At 36.7% G+C, this 18117-nt stretch overlaps 1 protein-coding gene across 1 annotated transcript in view; it reads left to right on the forward strand.

Moving 5' to 3' along the window:
• Positions 1–16182, forward strand: part of NUCB2 (nucleobindin 2) — a 43749-nt gene extending 27567 nt beyond the window's left edge. The window contains exons 5-13 of the mRNA XM_034416964.3: positions 133–236; positions 4126–4311; positions 5546–5636; positions 6027–6085; positions 7336–7428; positions 8632–8721; positions 10115–10285; positions 11782–11863; positions 13036–16182. Of these exons, the coding sequence (XP_034272855.2) occupies positions 133–236; positions 4126–4311; positions 5546–5636; positions 6027–6085; positions 7336–7428; positions 8632–8721; positions 10115–10285; positions 11782–11863; positions 13036–13160 (1001 nt within the window). The 3' untranslated portion in view covers positions 13161–16182. The remainder of the gene's footprint in view (positions 1–132; positions 237–4125; positions 4312–5545; positions 5637–6026; positions 6086–7335; positions 7429–8631; positions 8722–10114; positions 10286–11781; positions 11864–13035) is intronic.
• The last annotated feature ends 1935 nt before the right edge of the window (positions 16183–18117 follow it).

The following is an 18117-nucleotide window of genomic DNA, read 5'->3' on the forward strand; positions in this document are numbered from 1 at the left end:
TGTAAAATATGAATTGGCTTATTTTATATGAAATATAAAATAAGATACGCTCTTGAATTCTACCCAGTGCTTGTTGTATTGTATCTATCAATGTAGTCACCACGGTTCTGTTTTTGTGTGGGTTGCTTTTAGATTCTGGCATAGACCATCAAGCTCTTCTCAAACAGTTTGAGCATCTGAACCATCATAACCCTCACACTTTTGAAGTTAAAGATTTAGACATGCTAATCAAAGCTGTAAGTGTCCAGCAAATATTTTCTCAGATGATTGTTTGCTCTCTCTCTCTCTCTCTCTCTCTCTCTCTCTCTCTCTCTCTCTCTCTTTTTTAAAAATATATTTTTCTGTACTGGTCTGAAATTTTGTCTCTTTAATTTGTCAGTTTTAAATACCTTTCATAGTTATCTCAGGAATCTTAACTTGGAACTCCATTTGGATCCATAATATAATGTTGTGTTACATAAGATTTGTACACTTTAACAACTGCCCTTTGCCCATCTGCTTGTTCTCCTTGTAGTGAGTGCATCATGGAATGAATGTTCTCAAGTCAATATAAGCAGCTTTATATTTTTACTAAGTCTTTAAACCTTTAAACTGAGCCAATTTAATTCCTTCTCACATTTTATTATACGTGGAAGTAACTTCATATTAGTCAACCAATATTGTTTCACCGGATTAACAGTCTGTTTAATTAGTATTCAAATCAGTTTAAATGTACTCAGTTTTCCGAATAATAGTATAGTTTGTTTTGCAATGTTAGAAATCTCATTTGCAACTTTAAAAAAACCATTCAGTGATGGCAGGAAAAGCTTCTTCAATGCAGCAGATCCTGAATAGCTTTAAAATATGCTTAAGTGTATATCTGTTTAACATCTGCTCCATGGATAAATGAACGATTGCATTTATTAATTAACTTACTAATTAAAACTTAACTTTAAAAAAATTAAAAAGATGGTCCTCTCTCTTTCTTGAGGGCTTCCATCAAGAAACAGAATTGCAGATATGAAAAGTATAACTGAAATAAATAAATGTGTAAAGATAGTATGTAGAGCCAGTTTGGAGTAATGGCTAAGGCATCAGACTAGAAATCAGGACACTGTTAAGTTCAATTCCTGCCTTGGGCATCTTGGCCCAGTCACCTCTCAGCCCCAGGAAGGAGGCAATGACAAAGCACTTCTGAAAAACCTTCCCAACAAAACTTCTCTAGGCAGTCTCTGAGAATCAGGGACGGTTGAACAGAAAAATAAAAAATAAAGTTAGGACAGATTTCTATTAAGGAAGCTGTGTTAGTCCCTGTTGCAGGAGGGAAGGAGGAAGGCAATGCCCCTCTCTTCCCAGCTGAGTGGCAAGCAAACAATCCTGTTTGTCCACACCTTACAGGCAGAGGTGGGATTCACTTACCTTCCCTACTGGTTCGCAAATGTGAATGTGCGTGCTCGCTGCTCTCGAATGTTCGGCCTTCCGCGCATGTTTGCACTCGTGCCTTCCGCGCATGTGCACAGCCTCAAAAATGTGGCTAAATAGGATGTAATTACATCCGGGCAGGTGGGCAGAGCCTACCGCAGTCACCGCTACCGGTTCTCCTGAACTGGACAGAACCGGCTGAATCCCACCACTGCTTCAGGTCCTATGTAAGGTCCTATGGAGATTCTCAGTCACCCAGGTCACAGTTATCCCTAAGGTGCTTTTTCAAAAGGCAACTGGACCGTTTTTCCTTGAAGATGTTTCGCTTCTCATCCAAGAAGCTTCTTCAGTTCTGACTGAATGGTGAAGGATGGAAGGATTGCTGCAAGGAATATAAATCCTTCCATCTTCCACCATTCAGTCAGAAACTGAAGAAGCTTCTTGGATGAAAAGTGAAATGTCCTCAAGGAAAAACAAAGTCCAGTTGCCTTTTGAAAAAGCACCTTAGGGACTTACAAGTTCATGATCATGGCTCCTATATTGTAGTCCTTCAAAAGAATTATTGAAAGGCACAGATTGCACATATATTTATGATTTATTATTAGATCTCCCCCCTACCTTTATTACCTTGTATGTAACTCAAAGCGGTGAACATGTTTAATATTCCTTCCTCCGCCTATTTTCCCTGCAACAACAACCCCGTGAGGTGGGTTGGGCTGAGAGAGAGTGACTGGCCCAAAGTCGCCAACCTGGCTTCCCATGCCTAAATCAGGACTAGAACTCACAGTCCCCTGGTTTCGAGACTAGCAACTTCAACACTAACCAAACTGGATCATTTATAAAAAAAAAAATTGATCCAAATCAAAATGCACAGCCTCCTTTGAGTCAAAGTCTATACTTCGAGTGATGTGCTGGTAGCTGTATTTTAAAAACTGGCCGGAGATCTAAAACTAATTAATTAAATATTTAATGTGTCTATGCCTATATCTAATAATTTTCCCTTTATGATACCTGAACAATTAACAAATTTGTGGTAATCTTGGGATATTTGGGGGCTGCTTTCAAAGCATGGTGAGTCCAAATGGCACCTCTCTACTTTAAAGATTATTTGTCTATTCTATTTTTATTGCTTTTAAAAATACTTATCTTCTACAATTTTATTGCTTTTAATGTTGCAAGCTACCCAGAGTTGCTTTGAAGTAAGATGGGCAGCAGACAAATATTATCAATAAAATAAAGATAAAATAAAATATCCAAGGCCAGTCAGTTTAATTGTGACAGTAACTGTTAACAATCACACTTCAAAATAAAGTCAATTTTGTTATTCCTATTTTCTAGAGATGCAGGCAGAAGCATTAAAAAATGAGCTTTTAGCACCCCCTAGTGTCAGTAATAGTTAGTATGTGGTAATCACTGGTAGAGCATTCCTGTAACACCATACCTTCTTTATAAGTGAGGCAAGGATTTAAGGAAATAGTGCTGAGTTTTCTCTGTGGGAGACAATTATAGTATTAAATGAATTACATAAGATACTGAAGAGTATTAAAGAAAATGCTCATTAAAGAATATAATCCAAGAGGTGCACATAAGGAAACAGGATGAAAAATACTTACAATGTAAAAAATTAGAATCATTTGTAGCATTAGCGGAAGAAAAGAAAAGAGGAATACTGGTGTATATTAGAGAAGGAATAGAGGGTAATTTGAGATATGCAGATGCAGCAGGAAGAATATTGATGATAGAAGTAAAATTAGAATATAAAAATGTTTTATTGGTGGTCATCTATGCGCCCAATAATGGACAGTTAGAATTTTATTAAAAAGTACATGAAAAGATATTAGAAGAAAAAACAGAGAATGTATGTTTAATTGGCGATTTCAACACAATTGTAGATGTAAAAAAGGATTATAGCAGTGATCAGAATAATAAAAAAAAAGAAAAATGTACTCCCTAGAACTTTTATGGACCTAGTAGAAGAATTAAATTTAATAGACAGTTAGAGATTCTATAACCCCAAGGTAAAGAAATTTACATATTATTCCAATCCCCACAAGTCCTGGTCCAGAATAGACATGGTATGGATAACTAAGACACTTATTCAAGAGATAGAAACAGTAGAAATAATGTCAAACAATTGGGCTGATCACAACTCGGTAATATTGATATGGAAAGGACATCAAAGGAAAAAGAGGAGATGGACGTTGAGCCCACAGATACTGAAGGAAAAGGAATATATAGAGCAAATGAAAAAAGAATTAGAGTTGTTTTTTAGAGACAATACAAAATACCATACTTCCCTTCAGAATCTATGGGATACAATGAAATGTGAGGATTGGTCATAAAGTTACTTTTTCATCACAGTTGTGTTTGTGAATGGTTGTTAAACAAGGCAGTCACTAAATGAAGACTACTGTAATTTTAGATAGTATGGCTAAAAGCTCAATTTATTCTAAGTTTAGATGCAGTGAAGATACTTAGTATACAATAGTAATTCTAAGTTTTTTCGTATCTTCATTTTCGGTTAATCCGAAGAAGATGGTTGTGGAATTTATTGTTCAGGAATTCTTTATGAACTTGGATATATCCCGAGAAAAATGTCCTGAGGGAAAGGAGAAAATGGCCTGGTCAGCAGGAGTTTCTTAATGCTGCTTAGCTCAATGTTTATCCTCACTCTAGGAAAAAAAAAAACAGATTTTGTTTCAATTTTTAACTCTTTATTTGCAGGCTACACATGACTTAGAAAACTATGACAAAACCCATCATGAGGAGTTTAAGAAGTATGAGATGATGAAAGAACATGAAAGGAGAGAATATTTAAAAACACTGGATGAAGAAAAGAGGCACCAAGAAGAAGCTAAATATGAGGAAATGAAAAAAAAGCACGGTGATCACCCCAAAGTTAATCATCCTGTAAGTTCGCTGTTTTTATCCACACTGTATAAAATGTTTTATTTATTTTGTTTATCAAACTTATATGGCCACTCATCTGACACAAGTCCCTCTATGTAGAACAGGGGTCCCCAACCTGTGGGCCGCGGGCTAATCACCACCCTGCCATGTGAGTGGCTGGCTGGTGCATGTACCTCTGTGCATGTGCACAGCCCCACTCGCAAGAGTATTGTTGTAGGTAATTGTGGCCCCACTCACACAAACCTTGTCGTGGGTACTCGCAGCCCCACTCGCGTGAGCCTCATCACAGATGCTCTAGGCCCCACTCATACATGGGCGGAAACATCACAGGTGCTCGCCCGCCCGCACACATGTATACGTCCAAGCCACCCACCTGGAAAGGTTGGGGAACTCTGGTGTAGTATAACAATTAAAATATTATACAAAATATTATATATTTTATATATTTATATTTTATATATTTTATATTTTTATATATTATATAGTTGTATACCGTATTTCAAACAAATATAAATTTTAAAAAGGGAACACATCAAATAAAATCTGTAGTATGGTCATCCACCAGGATAATGGAACTCATCAGAACTGTATACATGTTGGCCGAGATCCCTTGCTGAAAAAGTCAAGATCACAAGGGTCAGTTAAATGGATACTAAATCATTTATTTATTCATTTATTTCAATATCATGACAGCGTTTACCACACTAAAATATTACAGTTTTTGAGCTTGATTGTTGGTCACTGATCTCATTAAGCTTTTAGACTATAACCAAGTATAAATGCCATTTCCTATGCTTCCCATACAATGATTTCTTAACTAAATAGGATACCATTTAAAAAATGGAAAGATTCTGGGCTTTTTCAAAAATATCTTCATGTTTTCCACATTTTTGTGGAAACTGGAATGTGACTACATTCTACCCATCGTTTTGTCACAGTGATGTCAGTCATCCTACATGGGCATTGCAGAGGGATTAAAATTGTTTTTAGAGTGAATATAAAATATATTTTATATCTGTGTAGTTTTCCATGAGTTTATCCTAAGTGGCAGAGAAATAATGGTATTACAATCTTTTCCTTGCAAGGTACATCAGACAAGAAAACCCAAAAGAGTGCTTTAGGGGAAAATTAATTTGATTTTTGAAGTCCATTGAGTAACCTATGTGATTTTAACTCTATGTTAAAAGCTTCTGTGAAATCATTTGCACAACTGGTGTTCATTATCACCTTTCAGGGAAGTAAAGACCAATTGAAAGAGGTATGGGAGGAAGCAGATGGCTTAGACCCCAATGATTTTGATCCAAAGACTTTCTTCAAATTGCACGGTAAGATTCATAGTTAAAAAACATTAAGAAACAGAATTATCACAGAATATTGACAATCCTGTTGCACTTTTCAGATTAACAAATGTATCATGGCATGTGCTTTTCCAGAAAACCTCAACAGATGCATGAAATGTTTTTCCCCCCACATATTATACAACAGTATATATAATACAACAATATACTGTGTGTTTCTGTATGTGTATGTGCGTGCATGGACTCACACGCACACATTGTTGTACATGGGTTTGCATTCACTTTTTCTAATCAGGTAGCTTACCATATGATTTGCGGCAACATATACAAATATTAAAGTGGGAATGATTGTGGTCTAAAATTATGGATGGGTGAGCTAGTGTCTCTAATTATATATTTATATGACTTTTTTAACAGATGTCAATGCTGATGGTTTTCTGGATGAACAGGAATTAGAAGCTCTATTTACCAGGGAGGTAAATATGTGTAACTGGATTATTTGAGAATCATGAGGTTTCATTTGGCTCAGTGCATGAGCAAATAATGACCATTGAATGGGAATGTTAGAATGGAAATTGAGTTTCCACAGTTTAATTAAATATATCATACTCAAAGTCTAATGAACTTGTACAAAGCAGAATAGTACTATTATTTCTATAGGTATTCTTTGGGACAATTGCAGCAATTGAAGGACAGTTTCATTAGCAAATATAGTAAATGTCAGGAAAATGTTTAACAGAAGTGATCATCAGTATCTACTGTTTCAGATACTAGTTGAATAATAAGAAACAGCTTATGAATTCATTTCAGTAGTACTGAATATCATTAGAATGATATATCCTAATCTAAACAGACTCTCCCATCATTTTGGACTTCATCTTTTATAAACTATGAACGATTTTCTTAAACATTGCTGAGTGGCTAATGTGAAATACATTCAAATATCTGGCACTCATTAAGCTGAGACTAGCAGTATCATGTGTAAATGTCCCATAACTAGGCATATATATTCAAAGATATGTGAGATGTTTTTGTATGGATAGAAGGTTAATTCCTCAATTTCTTAATGATTTAGTAACCTTGAACATTGAAGTTTCAGTCTCCTCTGTCAATTATATAATACTAAAACCTCATAAATAATTTCCCTTTAACTGAAGGGCAGAAACTTTTGAATCAAGGTACCTCAAATGGGCTAAATTATAGAATGCGTCCAAAATCCAGGAACCATGACTCCCGTGGAACTGAAATTTGGCAAATTTTATAAAACATTTTATGACATAAACATTATGATAAAGCAATTGATGACATAATACAAAATGTTGTTAAACATTTCATGTACTGAAGTTTGACTGTGCTATATACAGTTCAATGTGAGCTACATTTAAGGCAGATAATCTCTGAATATCTCCCAAGGAAAGCTAATCCGAAATTGATTGTTAGATATCAGTATGTGCTATTAAATATGTAGAAAGAAAACATTTATCTCAAAAATATCTATTTTTGTCGATCTTTGTATTTTGTTGCTTTTGCTGTTTATGATGTCAATCATACTGTGGATATTTTAACTTTTGCTATTTCATATGCTTCATTAAATTGCTGAGAGTTGTCTGTTTGCAGTGAGGTGTAAGTTTAATAAATAAATAGCATTAAAGCAACATATTTTCATAACAAAATAATAAAAATCTGGATGGCCTGTTCAAAGCAAATTTCTTAATCTTAATTTTAGCTAGAGAAAGTCTATGACCCCAAAAATGAAGAGGATGATATGGTTGAAATGGAAGAAGAGAGGCTACGAATGAGAGAGCATGTCATGAATGAGGTAAACTTTCAGGGCACACATTTTGCAAATAACTGTTAGCAAACTTCTGCTGTTTTAACTAAATGTTAAAACATTTAGTTAAAATGTTTAACTAAAGGTGTGTAAATATGTATTTAAGTAGTGGGCATATTTCCCAAACTAGAACATGCTTCTGAAAATGCTTATTTCAGAGCTTTCCTGACCTCACCTCAATACAGTGTAAGTTTATTACTACTTGTTTAGTTATCCTTATATGGATAGCTTTATTACAATTTGCTGTTGAATGATATCTACTTAAATAATGCAACGAGTAATTGTTCATGAACAGATTGCCTTGGGATGGGAATGTTTACGTGTATCCAACTTTATTTTTAATCAATAAGAATGCTATTCTGGCTAGTGTTTACAACTTTACAACTTTTTACAGTAAGTATATTTAAAGCTATACAATTATTAAAACTTCTACCTTTCCTTCAATCTGTTGAATGACCAGCCTGTGGTCATTGCGAAAACCAGCTTCTCAATGAATGAGATTTCTGTCAGGTTCACCATTATCATGCAAATTTGATATTTCCAATCTGGTTATGTGAGTGGGGGACGGTTGCTGTTTTGTTTTGCCACATAATAAGAAAATATTAAATTTTCACATGCTATTGATACTTGAATGACATGGAATTTTAAATGTTACAGAGAAGTTGCACATCTCTCATCAGGATAGAAATATTTGCAGCACCCCATGAGATGAGATTAATTTGTGTTTTGCTCCTTAGGCACTTATCAATTTATTCCCATCCCTATTACCATTATGTTTTATGCAGTATAACTGATCCTAACTTATTGTGTACCAAAATATGGATTTTCTTAAATAGGGTAGCATTAGCCAGGAATTTCTGTCATGACTTTTCTGCAACCTCATTTCCATTTGTTTTAAGAACTGCAAATATTTTTTTTCCCATGCAATAAGTATTGGAAAGGTAAATTTGTATACAAAAATCTGTAAATATTTTCTATTTTTAATATATATATGGATATTTTGGCGATGTTACACCATGATAGAAAAATTATTATACATTTGTTTTTGATTTTGCTTTTTGATACTCTAATAAAATTTAAAAATATCAATCAATCAATCAATCAATAAATAAAAGTGCAATTGCATGGGAAAAGAACTGCAAATAAATTATATAGCCTAAACTGTGGTTTTTTGTTTTTTTTTTGCTTAAGGTTGACATCAACAAAGACCGGTTAGTCACCATGGAAGAGTTCATGAGAGCTACACAGAAAAGAGAGTTTTTGGAGCCAGAAGGCTGGGAGGTACTAATGACACTTTCGAACTAAGATTGATCATAGTCATCAGCAAATGGCCCATCTGTTTTGAACTTTTAATCACCTATTTCTTCTTTTGTATTTATCTGTATTTTTTATTAATGACATTATGAAAATAAAATCTGAACAGTGAGTCTAAGGACACTGTGCCTAATTCTCTCTGTGCAGTAACTTCATTGTTTGAAACTAAGTAAGCATGCACATTATGGCAATAGAATTTGAGCAAAGGAATAACTAAAGTTGGAAGCAAAAGAGAATAATTGTTTTACCTGTCTTTTCCTTTATGTGTACATTTTATCCCAAAGTTGACTATGATTAAAAATATTATACAGTTGTAATGCTACTAGGAGAGGGACGCGGTAGCTCAGTGGCTAAGACGCTGAGCTTGTCGATCAGAAAGGTCGGCAGTTCGGCGGTTTGAATCCCTAGCACCACGTAATGGAGAGAGCTCCCGTTACTTGTCCCAGCTTCTGCCAACCTAGCAGTTTGAAAGCACGTAAAAAATGCAAGTAGAAAAATAGAGACCACCTTTGGTGGGAAGGTAACAGCGTTCCGTGTGTCTTTGGCAGTTAGTCATGCCGGCCACATGACCATGGAGACGTCTTCAGACAGAGCTGGCTCTTCGGCTTTGAAACGGAGATGAGCACCTCCCCCTAGAGTCGGGAACAAGTAGCACATATGTGCGAGGGGAACCTTTACCTTTACCTTAATGCTACTATATCTGGAAGTTTCTCTTCTTACAGTAATAGTCCATAGTTACAAAGGAACCTTAAGAGCTTCCACTCCATGGATGGTACTCAAAGGAAATCATGGGAATATGAAGACTAAGTCTGTGAATAACCATCCATTTAAAACAAATACAGTCCATATATTTTCTTGACTCAACTTCATCCAAGGAAAAAGTCAGAGAAAAAGCCAAGAATGGTAGACATAGTTCATCTTTGTTATTGTTGTGAGGAAGAACAATCGGTTTCAGAAGCAGCTCAGAAGATGCTCAGACACAAGGTCTTCTATTGGCAGGTGGTCTCTGTTGCTCTGTGATGTGGTAGGCTTCAGTTCTTCTCCCTTTAATGAGGAGGTTGATTGTAATTTGGTTTTTAAATGTACTCCAAAGGCAAATTAACTCCAGGTGCGTACATGGAATAGGGAAATGTGAAGCTGATGGAACAGTAAGGGCAATGTTGAGAAATTGTGTCCTTGCCTTTTACTTGGGAGGAATTTTAGAATGCTTTAAAAGCATAATTTCTCCTTGTCCAAAAATAGGTGATTACCAAACATCTTAAATCTTGGGCACCGATACAGATATAGAGTAGTCTGATTTTTTCCCCCCATTGAGATTTCTTTTAAGGAGTTAAGATTTGTTGTTCTTGTTGTTTTTGAGACTCTGGATCAGCAGCAGGTCTTTACTGAAGAAGATCTGAAGGAATTTGAAAGTCACATTTACCAGCAAGAAGATGAATTGCAGAAGCAGGCATTAGAACTTCAGAAAAAGAGGGAAGAGCTACAGCGGCAACAAGACTTCCTTCAGACTCAGAAACAAGAACTTGAAATGGTACAATTAGAGCAGTTGCAAGCTTTCCTTTGCTTGTTTGGAATCTAATTCATTTTGCTTTTAATAAGAAGGACATCTATGCTGCGATGTATACTGCCTATACAGGTAGTCCTCGACTTACGAGCACAATTGAGCCCAAAATTTCTGCTCCTAAGCAAGAAGTCTGATAAGTGAGTTTTGCCCCATTTTATGACCTTTCTGGCCACAGGGTTAAGTGAATCACTGCAGTTATTAAGTTAGTCACACGGTTGTTAAGTGAATCTGGCTTCCCCATTGACTTTGCTTATCAAACAGTCGCAAAAGGTGATCACATAACTCTGGGACACTGCAAACTTCATAAATATGAACCAGTTGCCAAGCATATGAATTTTGATCATGTGACCATGGGGACGCTGCAACGGTCATGTGAAAAATGATCATAAGTCGCTTTTTTCAGTGCCGTTGTAACTTCGAATTATCACTAAATGAACTGTTGTAAGTCGAGGATTACCTGTACTGCCTACATGGGACGGGCTCACTAGTGACAAGCATCCCCATCCTGGAGGGACAGGGACAGCTCTATTGATGGGCAAAATGAATGCCAGATCCTTGGTAGTAACTTTACCTATAGCAGAGATGGGGAACAATGGCCCCTTCATGACTTGTGGACTTCAACTCCCAGAATCCTTGAGCCAGGCCAGCTGGCTCAGGAATTCTGGGAATTGAAGTCCACAAGTCATAAAGGGGCCACAGTTCCCCACTTCTGACCTAAAGCAGAATTCTCACAGTCTTCTTTTACAAAATTTATTTAAAAAGAAGCTGACTAGATCAGGGGTGGGCAAATATGGCCCCTTTATGACCTGTGGACTTCAACTCCCAGAATTCCTGAGCCAGCTTGGCTGTCTCAGGAATTCTGGGAGTTGAAGTCCACAGGTTGTAAAAGGGCCACAGTTGCCCACGCCTGGACTAGATTATAGAAAGTTCTATAACTGTATTACTTCTGTTTTTAGAATCTTTTAACTTGCTGGGACATAAACTTCCGCCATGTTTAGTGCCCCTGCTCTGAACAAAGAGGCTTTCTGAAAGTCTGTTAACCAGTTCACTAAAGAATGTGCAGTTGTCTGTTAGTATTTTCACAACCACCTGAATCCTTATCAAGCTGTGCTGGGAGTTATGGAAAGACAGCAGAGGGTTAATTATTTTAGTATGTTGTTATTTTGTCTGTTCTGGTACTTTTTTATTTATTTGCCAAAATAACGTGGCTGGTTTTTTGAACACGTGAGTTCAGGAAAGAGGTGCCCCCTTGTAACTCTGCCTTGTGTGTTTGTGGTATGTTTCAGTTGTAAGTTCCTGCTTGGTCCATCAAAAAAAAATCAGATTCTGGCTCTTTTTAACAGAAGAATCTGTCTTAGCATGGCAAGAAAGACCAAAGATAAATGCCAGTTTATTATAGGAAATTTTGAGACCTTGGTTTAAATGTTCTCCATCTTGCTACATATAAATTAACTGTTTTACAGGCTGTTAAACAAATGGAACAGAAGAAGTTACATCAAGGACATCCTCCATCAAGTCCAGATGGAGAACTGAAATTTCAACCAGGTAAGTAACTGTCTTCCTCCTGCTCTGTTTTTCTTCCATTGGTTTCCTTTTATTTGCCTACCTAGTAAAAAAACAAGACAGTGAAATAGACTGCTTTTCCTTTACCACAACAGTACACAGATAGCCCTCAACCAATGACTATACAGGCAGTCCTCAATTTATGACCACAATTGAGCCCAAAATTTATGTTGTTAAGTGAAAAATTTGTTAAGTGAATTTGTCCCATTTTACGTCTTTTCTTGCCACATTTGTTAAGTGAATCACTGCAGTTGTTAAATCAATAATAGGGTTGTGAGGTGAATCTGGATTCTCCATTGACTTTGCTAGTTAGAAGGTCGCAAAATGACTTCTGAAGCCTGCAACCGTTATAAACATGAGTCAGTTGTCAAGCATCTGAATGTAAATCACGTGACCATGGGGATGCTGCAATGGCCTTAAGTGTGAAAAACGGGCATAAGTCACTATTTTCAGTGCTGTTGTAACTTCGAACGGTCACTAAATGAACTGTTGTAAATTGAGGACTACCGGTAACAGAACCCGGCCATTACAGTCAGAAATCATGATGGCCATTAAGTGAAGTGCCCATGTGACCTCCTCACTTAACAACCCCCCCATTCCTGTCCTCCTCAATGTGGTCATTAAGTAGAGCCCCCTGGAAGGCCCTGGGAGACCTAATGCAGGCTCTGCCCTGGGTCTACCCCACACTCTGAGCACCTCTGCTTTGCTTTCCACCCTTGGCATCCCTCTAGGCCTTGGTCGTGCTTCCCGCCAGAACTCCACATGTTCCTCCCCACCCACCCCCGCCATCACCAATTGCTTAGTTACCTTTTAGCATAAATCTCCTCCTGAAAGTTCTGGAACTCATGTTGGGAAGGAGAGCAAGCTGCTCCATCTCTCGGCATCCCCCAGTCACATGACTGTCCCAGCAGTGAGCATCATGTTCAAATGTCTACCATTATGTCAGAATATATCGAACAATAATGTGTATTATATATTTTGTGCAACATTTTATATATAGATGAAATATCTGGTCTCATACGCAAATACTGTTTGGGCTTGGACTTTTTCAAAACATTACTTAATGAGAAATGAGATTTTGAGCTTTGTATTATGAAACAATTTCTTACACAATTAACAATTAACAAAATTAAAAAAAATATTTTGTGTTACAGCTGTGTCACAATTAGATGGAAATGTGCAAAATCATCCAGTGGGAGGCAATCAGCCTTTGGCGGCAGGAAATATACCAGTGCAAGAAGCAGCTGCTAGATCAGATCACGTCCAGTCTCATCCTTAACCATTTGTGCCTCGGTTTATACATATTTTGGGGGTGGGTGGGTGAAATAATCAGAGACTAAAAAGAAATGTGAAAAGAAGGATAATTTTATGTTTCATTTCACATGTGGGATTCATACAGGATTAAAATCCAAATTCAGTGTGTAGATCTTCAAAGGCACAAATGATATAATACAGGATCTTAAAGTTGTTGATATTCTTTTTTTGTCGTTACACATAGGTAGACAACAGGATATCCAACTTTTCCCCTGCAGAATTTTTTTTGGTCTCAGGTATAATTTGGCTTCCTATCATTTGTGCTTTTGAAAATCTTTTTCCTGTTTCACCGTTAAATCATTTACAGAGATACTGTCAAGCAGAAAGTTCAGATGAGTAAACCCTTTAAATTTCTTGATGTTCTCCATTGCTAATGGGTTTGAAGTTGGAGAAGTTTAGAACTGGTCTAAACAAAAGATAACACTTCCACCTCCATTTTAGTTCATGATGGTATGTTTCCAAAAGTGCCAACAACTTAGAGCTGTAATTTTATGGCTATGGATGAATGAGTTGTAACAATTCCTTTGGTTTTCAAGATCCATTGAAAAGAAACATCTGTGATCCAATTTCAAAAAATTCTACTTTTTAAAAGAAGTGTAATTGCAGCACGGAGCCATGGGAAACAGTGAATGTATCTTCTGTTTTATAAAAGCTTATGAATATCAATGTGACAAATCTTCACACTGAAATACTGTGCATTGAAGTGCATTGATTTAGCCATCTTTACTGTTGCTAACTAAATGCAATTCATCGCTGCATTTTGGCTGCAAAGAGGATACTTTTCTTCTCCTCCTTTTTGTAACATGCCAGTTGCATTTATCTCTCTATGAAGTATGAAAGGAAAGCTCTTTAGATGGCAGAAATATTTTTAAAATTAACAAAGACCTTGCATTGTCTTTTCCTTCTTCATCAAAGAGTCATTTCAGAACCATCAGTGTGTTTCAAACAATGTTTGTCAGAAACTACATTTTGAATGTTATTGAAATACTTAAATTACATTACTAGACAGGACTACAAGGGCAAAAGGCGTGCATATAAACATTCTCCATCATATTAACACAAATTAGAAATGTCCAGAACCTTACAGGCCAAATCCAATGTATTATTTCAACCGGTAAATGCATCCTCTCCTCCGTTATGTTAACTTTGATTTTGATGCAATTACTGTTGATGTAAATAGAAATGTTTGCTGGTCTAAATTCTCCTCAATTCGTAATAAGACTTAAAATCCAAATTATTTTCTGAGGGTAACATTTCTTTGTGACTGAAAAAGAAAAGGGATGATTAAAAAATAAGAACACAAAGCCATCTTGTTACTGAAAAATTATAATTTTATTTCCAGGAAATGGGACATAATGTATAATTATTTATATAGGCGGTGTTTTTTTTAAACCCAGAGTTTTTGTATATAACAAAATGAAGAACACACTCTTTTAACAGAAAAATTAAAGGATTACTGATTAACAAAGTTTGCATAATACTGATTATGACCTCCAAAAGGATTAAACTTTCTTTTTTATAAAACAATTTTAACAATTTAAAAAAATCTGTTCTTTCCTGAGCGACCTTTTCATGCTTTACGTATTACATAACACTAGGAGGTTTCCCATTTTGGATCTTATTAAGGACCATGGGATTCCAAGTAGATAATTTGAAGACCCTGTGCAAGTTTTCTTTCTCTCTTGGATTAATTGGAGTATGTGGCCTCTTCCCTGTTCAGTATTTTCCTTTAATCTCACTTACCCAAGGCTGTAATTGAACCAGTGGCGAAATGTGCCAAAAGCAGAATGTAAAGTCCTAAAGGCTCTATAAAGTAGTAAGTTCTCACAACTTTCCTCTTATAGTTAGAAACATAATATCGGAATTTTTTAATGCAGTCAGCCTGTTGTTAGGTTTGCGAATGGAGTTTGTTCCTCTTTTAAGCTAACTAGATACTTCCCTGTTTGCTCTGTGTAGTTCTAGGACATATTGCATGGTGTAGGGCAGCCAAATGGAAGGAACCATTTATTTATTTCTTATACCATAGACGCAACCAATCAACAGAAACTTCCACAAAAAGTTTTCCGTTTTCTAGAGTCAACATCTTGAACACATATTGTGAACCTTTCTTGTGGGTTACAAATATGACTGGTAAAAGCTATCTTCTCTTTTTTTTTGTCAAGCACATTTTTATACCTCTATTAATATACTGCCCTTTAATTTTATATGGTATTCATCCCTTTGTTTTAGGTTATAAATACAATCAAAGAATTGGATAGTGTGCAATCCAATCCCAGTTATTGTCTTTTTCAGTTTGCTTTCTAAAATGTTCAGTTTATCAATGTCTTATTGTAAATGTCCTACTCCCTACCAAGTAAAATTTGCAAAGAGAGATGGAGTATGATCACCCGCGGAGGCCAGTGAAACTATTCACAGCACCAGGGACGATGACAATTGGAATCAGATTGCATACTTTTTCACCCAATTATTGTTAATTGGAATTTGATAGCAATGGATTTTAGAATTGAGAAGGGGAGGGGGAACACCATAAATTTGAACTATCTACAGGTAGAAGAGGAAGATCTGGCGGTTGCCAAATTATCTGCTCTTCCAGTCTCCTCATCCCAAGATCACTCATCCAATCCCCTGAACAAGAGGAACTGTGAAATTCAGTATCCCATTTGCCTTCCATTGAGAGGGAGCCACTGGCATTTCATTTCCAAATGGATTGTAAAATAAGTTATATTCCTTTCTTCTCAAAGCAAGTTGTATTCAGATGGTACATTTCTGGTGGTGGCCAATTTATCATAGAAGTGGTTGGCTTACTATCAGGTTTCCTGCACAACTTCATCTTGAACCTAACCTTATTAGGACAAAAATACCTTGGATGTAAAGAATGGCAAAGTTGTACATATCCATATGCTCTCAAGTGCAATATTTGTAAGAAGAATGTTGTTCCACTTGTGCTTTGTATAATTTTTAATCAGATTAAATTGGATTCAAACTCAGTTTCTTTTGGTTACTGCTTCTATCTTTTTCTTCTGGTGGCTGTGGAATGAAAAAAAAAACATCTCAAAAGCATATAGCGATCATAAATAAGACTTTTAAAAATCATGGCATGTTAACTCAGCACATACTGTACAATTTTATCTTTTAACACTTCTACAGCTCCTCCCTTTGCCATACTGTATGGTAATGATTGTTAAGTGGTCTTTTAACATTGGATGAAATTAAAAACATATACAGTGCATTCAGAAAGTATTCAGACCCACTTCACTTCTGTCAATTTTGTTGTGCTGCAGCCTGATTCTACAGTTGTTGAGATTCATTTTTTTCTCATTTATCTACACTCACTACCCCATAATGACAAAGTGAAAACAGAATTTTAGAAATGTATGTAAATTTATTAAAAAGAAAAACCAGAAATATCACATTGGTACAAGTATTCAGACTTCGCAACAACACTTGAAATTTAGCTCAGGAGCCTTCTGTTTCTTTTGATCGTTGCTGACATGTTTCTATACCTTGATTGGAGTTGAGCTGTGGTAAATTAAATTGATTGGACATGGTTTGGAAAGGCACACACCTCTATAGAATGCCTCACAGTTGACAATGCATACTGTAGCAGAGCAAAAGCCATGAGGTCAAAGGAACAGCCTGCGGAGATCAGAGACACGATTACTGCAAGGCACAGATCTGGGGAAGGTAAAATTTCTGTTGCATTGAAGGTTCCTAAGAGCACAGTGGCATCCATAATTCTCAAATGGAAGAAGTTTGGCACAACCAGGATTCTTCCAAGAGCTGGTCGCCTGAGCAATCGGGGGAGAAGGGCCTTAGTAAGAGAGGTGACCAAGAACCCGATGATCACTCTGACTGAACTCCACAAATCCTGTGTGGAGATGGGAATGGGACAGTGTTCCAGAAGGGCAACCATCACCGCTGATCTCCATTGATCTGGGCTTTATGGCAGAGTGGCTAGACAGAAGCCTGTTCTCAGTGCAAAACACATGAAAGCCCGCTTGGAGTTTACAAAAAAGCACCCGAAGTTCTCTCAGACTGTAAGGAACAAGATTGAACTGTTGGCCTCAATTCAAAACGTTACATCTGGAGGAAATTAGGCAGCGCTCATCACCTGCCCAATATAATCCCAAAAGTGAAGCATGGTGGTGACAGCATCATGCTGTGGAGTGTGTTTTTAAGCAGCAGGGTCTGGGAGATGGTCAGTGTTAAGGGAAAGCTGAATGGAGCAAAGTACAGAGATATCCTCATTGAAAACCTATTCCGCAGCGCTCAGGACCAATTATAATTTTGAAAAGAAAATTATTAAATACTACTGTCACCGCAGTACTTCTGGTGTTACTTCTATTGTAAGAGGGCCAAATCTGGCCTATTCCATTCTGTTCCAGCTTTTATTCTACATGGAGTTTATGGGTAAGGAATGAATTCAGAGTGAGAACCCTATTCAGATGAGAAACACAGATGATCATGCCTGTGCTGCTGGAAGAAAAGGCCCAGTTTTAAAATTGATTTTGGTTTGCCCTTTCCCCCACCAACCCATAATCCCTGGTATCATTTGCTGAGCAAAAGATGGGTATTCTGCAAAGAATAGACAATCCACTATCAGAATTCCTTGGCCTCAGCAGTTACAAAGATATGCAACAAAGGCCTGTCAAAACAGTAATTTGTTCGTGCTGTCAAATCAGAACAATTCATGGTGGTTTACAAGCAAATCAAAACAAAACGTGACAAAAGTACAGAGATAAAATGTTCCAATAGAATACTGATCAGGTGTTAGGCTCCACCTCAAAGGCCCTATGAAAAAGCTTTATTTTGACTGTCTTGCAAAATAATGTCAAGTTAAGAATCTGCAAATGAGGCTTCTAAGAGAGATTGTTCCACAAGATGGCAATTACTATTGTACTTCTGATGTTGAATGCTGCTGC

Source organism: Pantherophis guttatus, chromosome 1 (assembly GCF_059756535.1).
Source record: "Pantherophis guttatus breed Tessera chromosome 1, ASM5975653v1, whole genome shotgun sequence".
NCBI lineage: Eukaryota > Metazoa > Chordata > Lepidosauria > Squamata > Colubridae > Pantherophis > Pantherophis guttatus.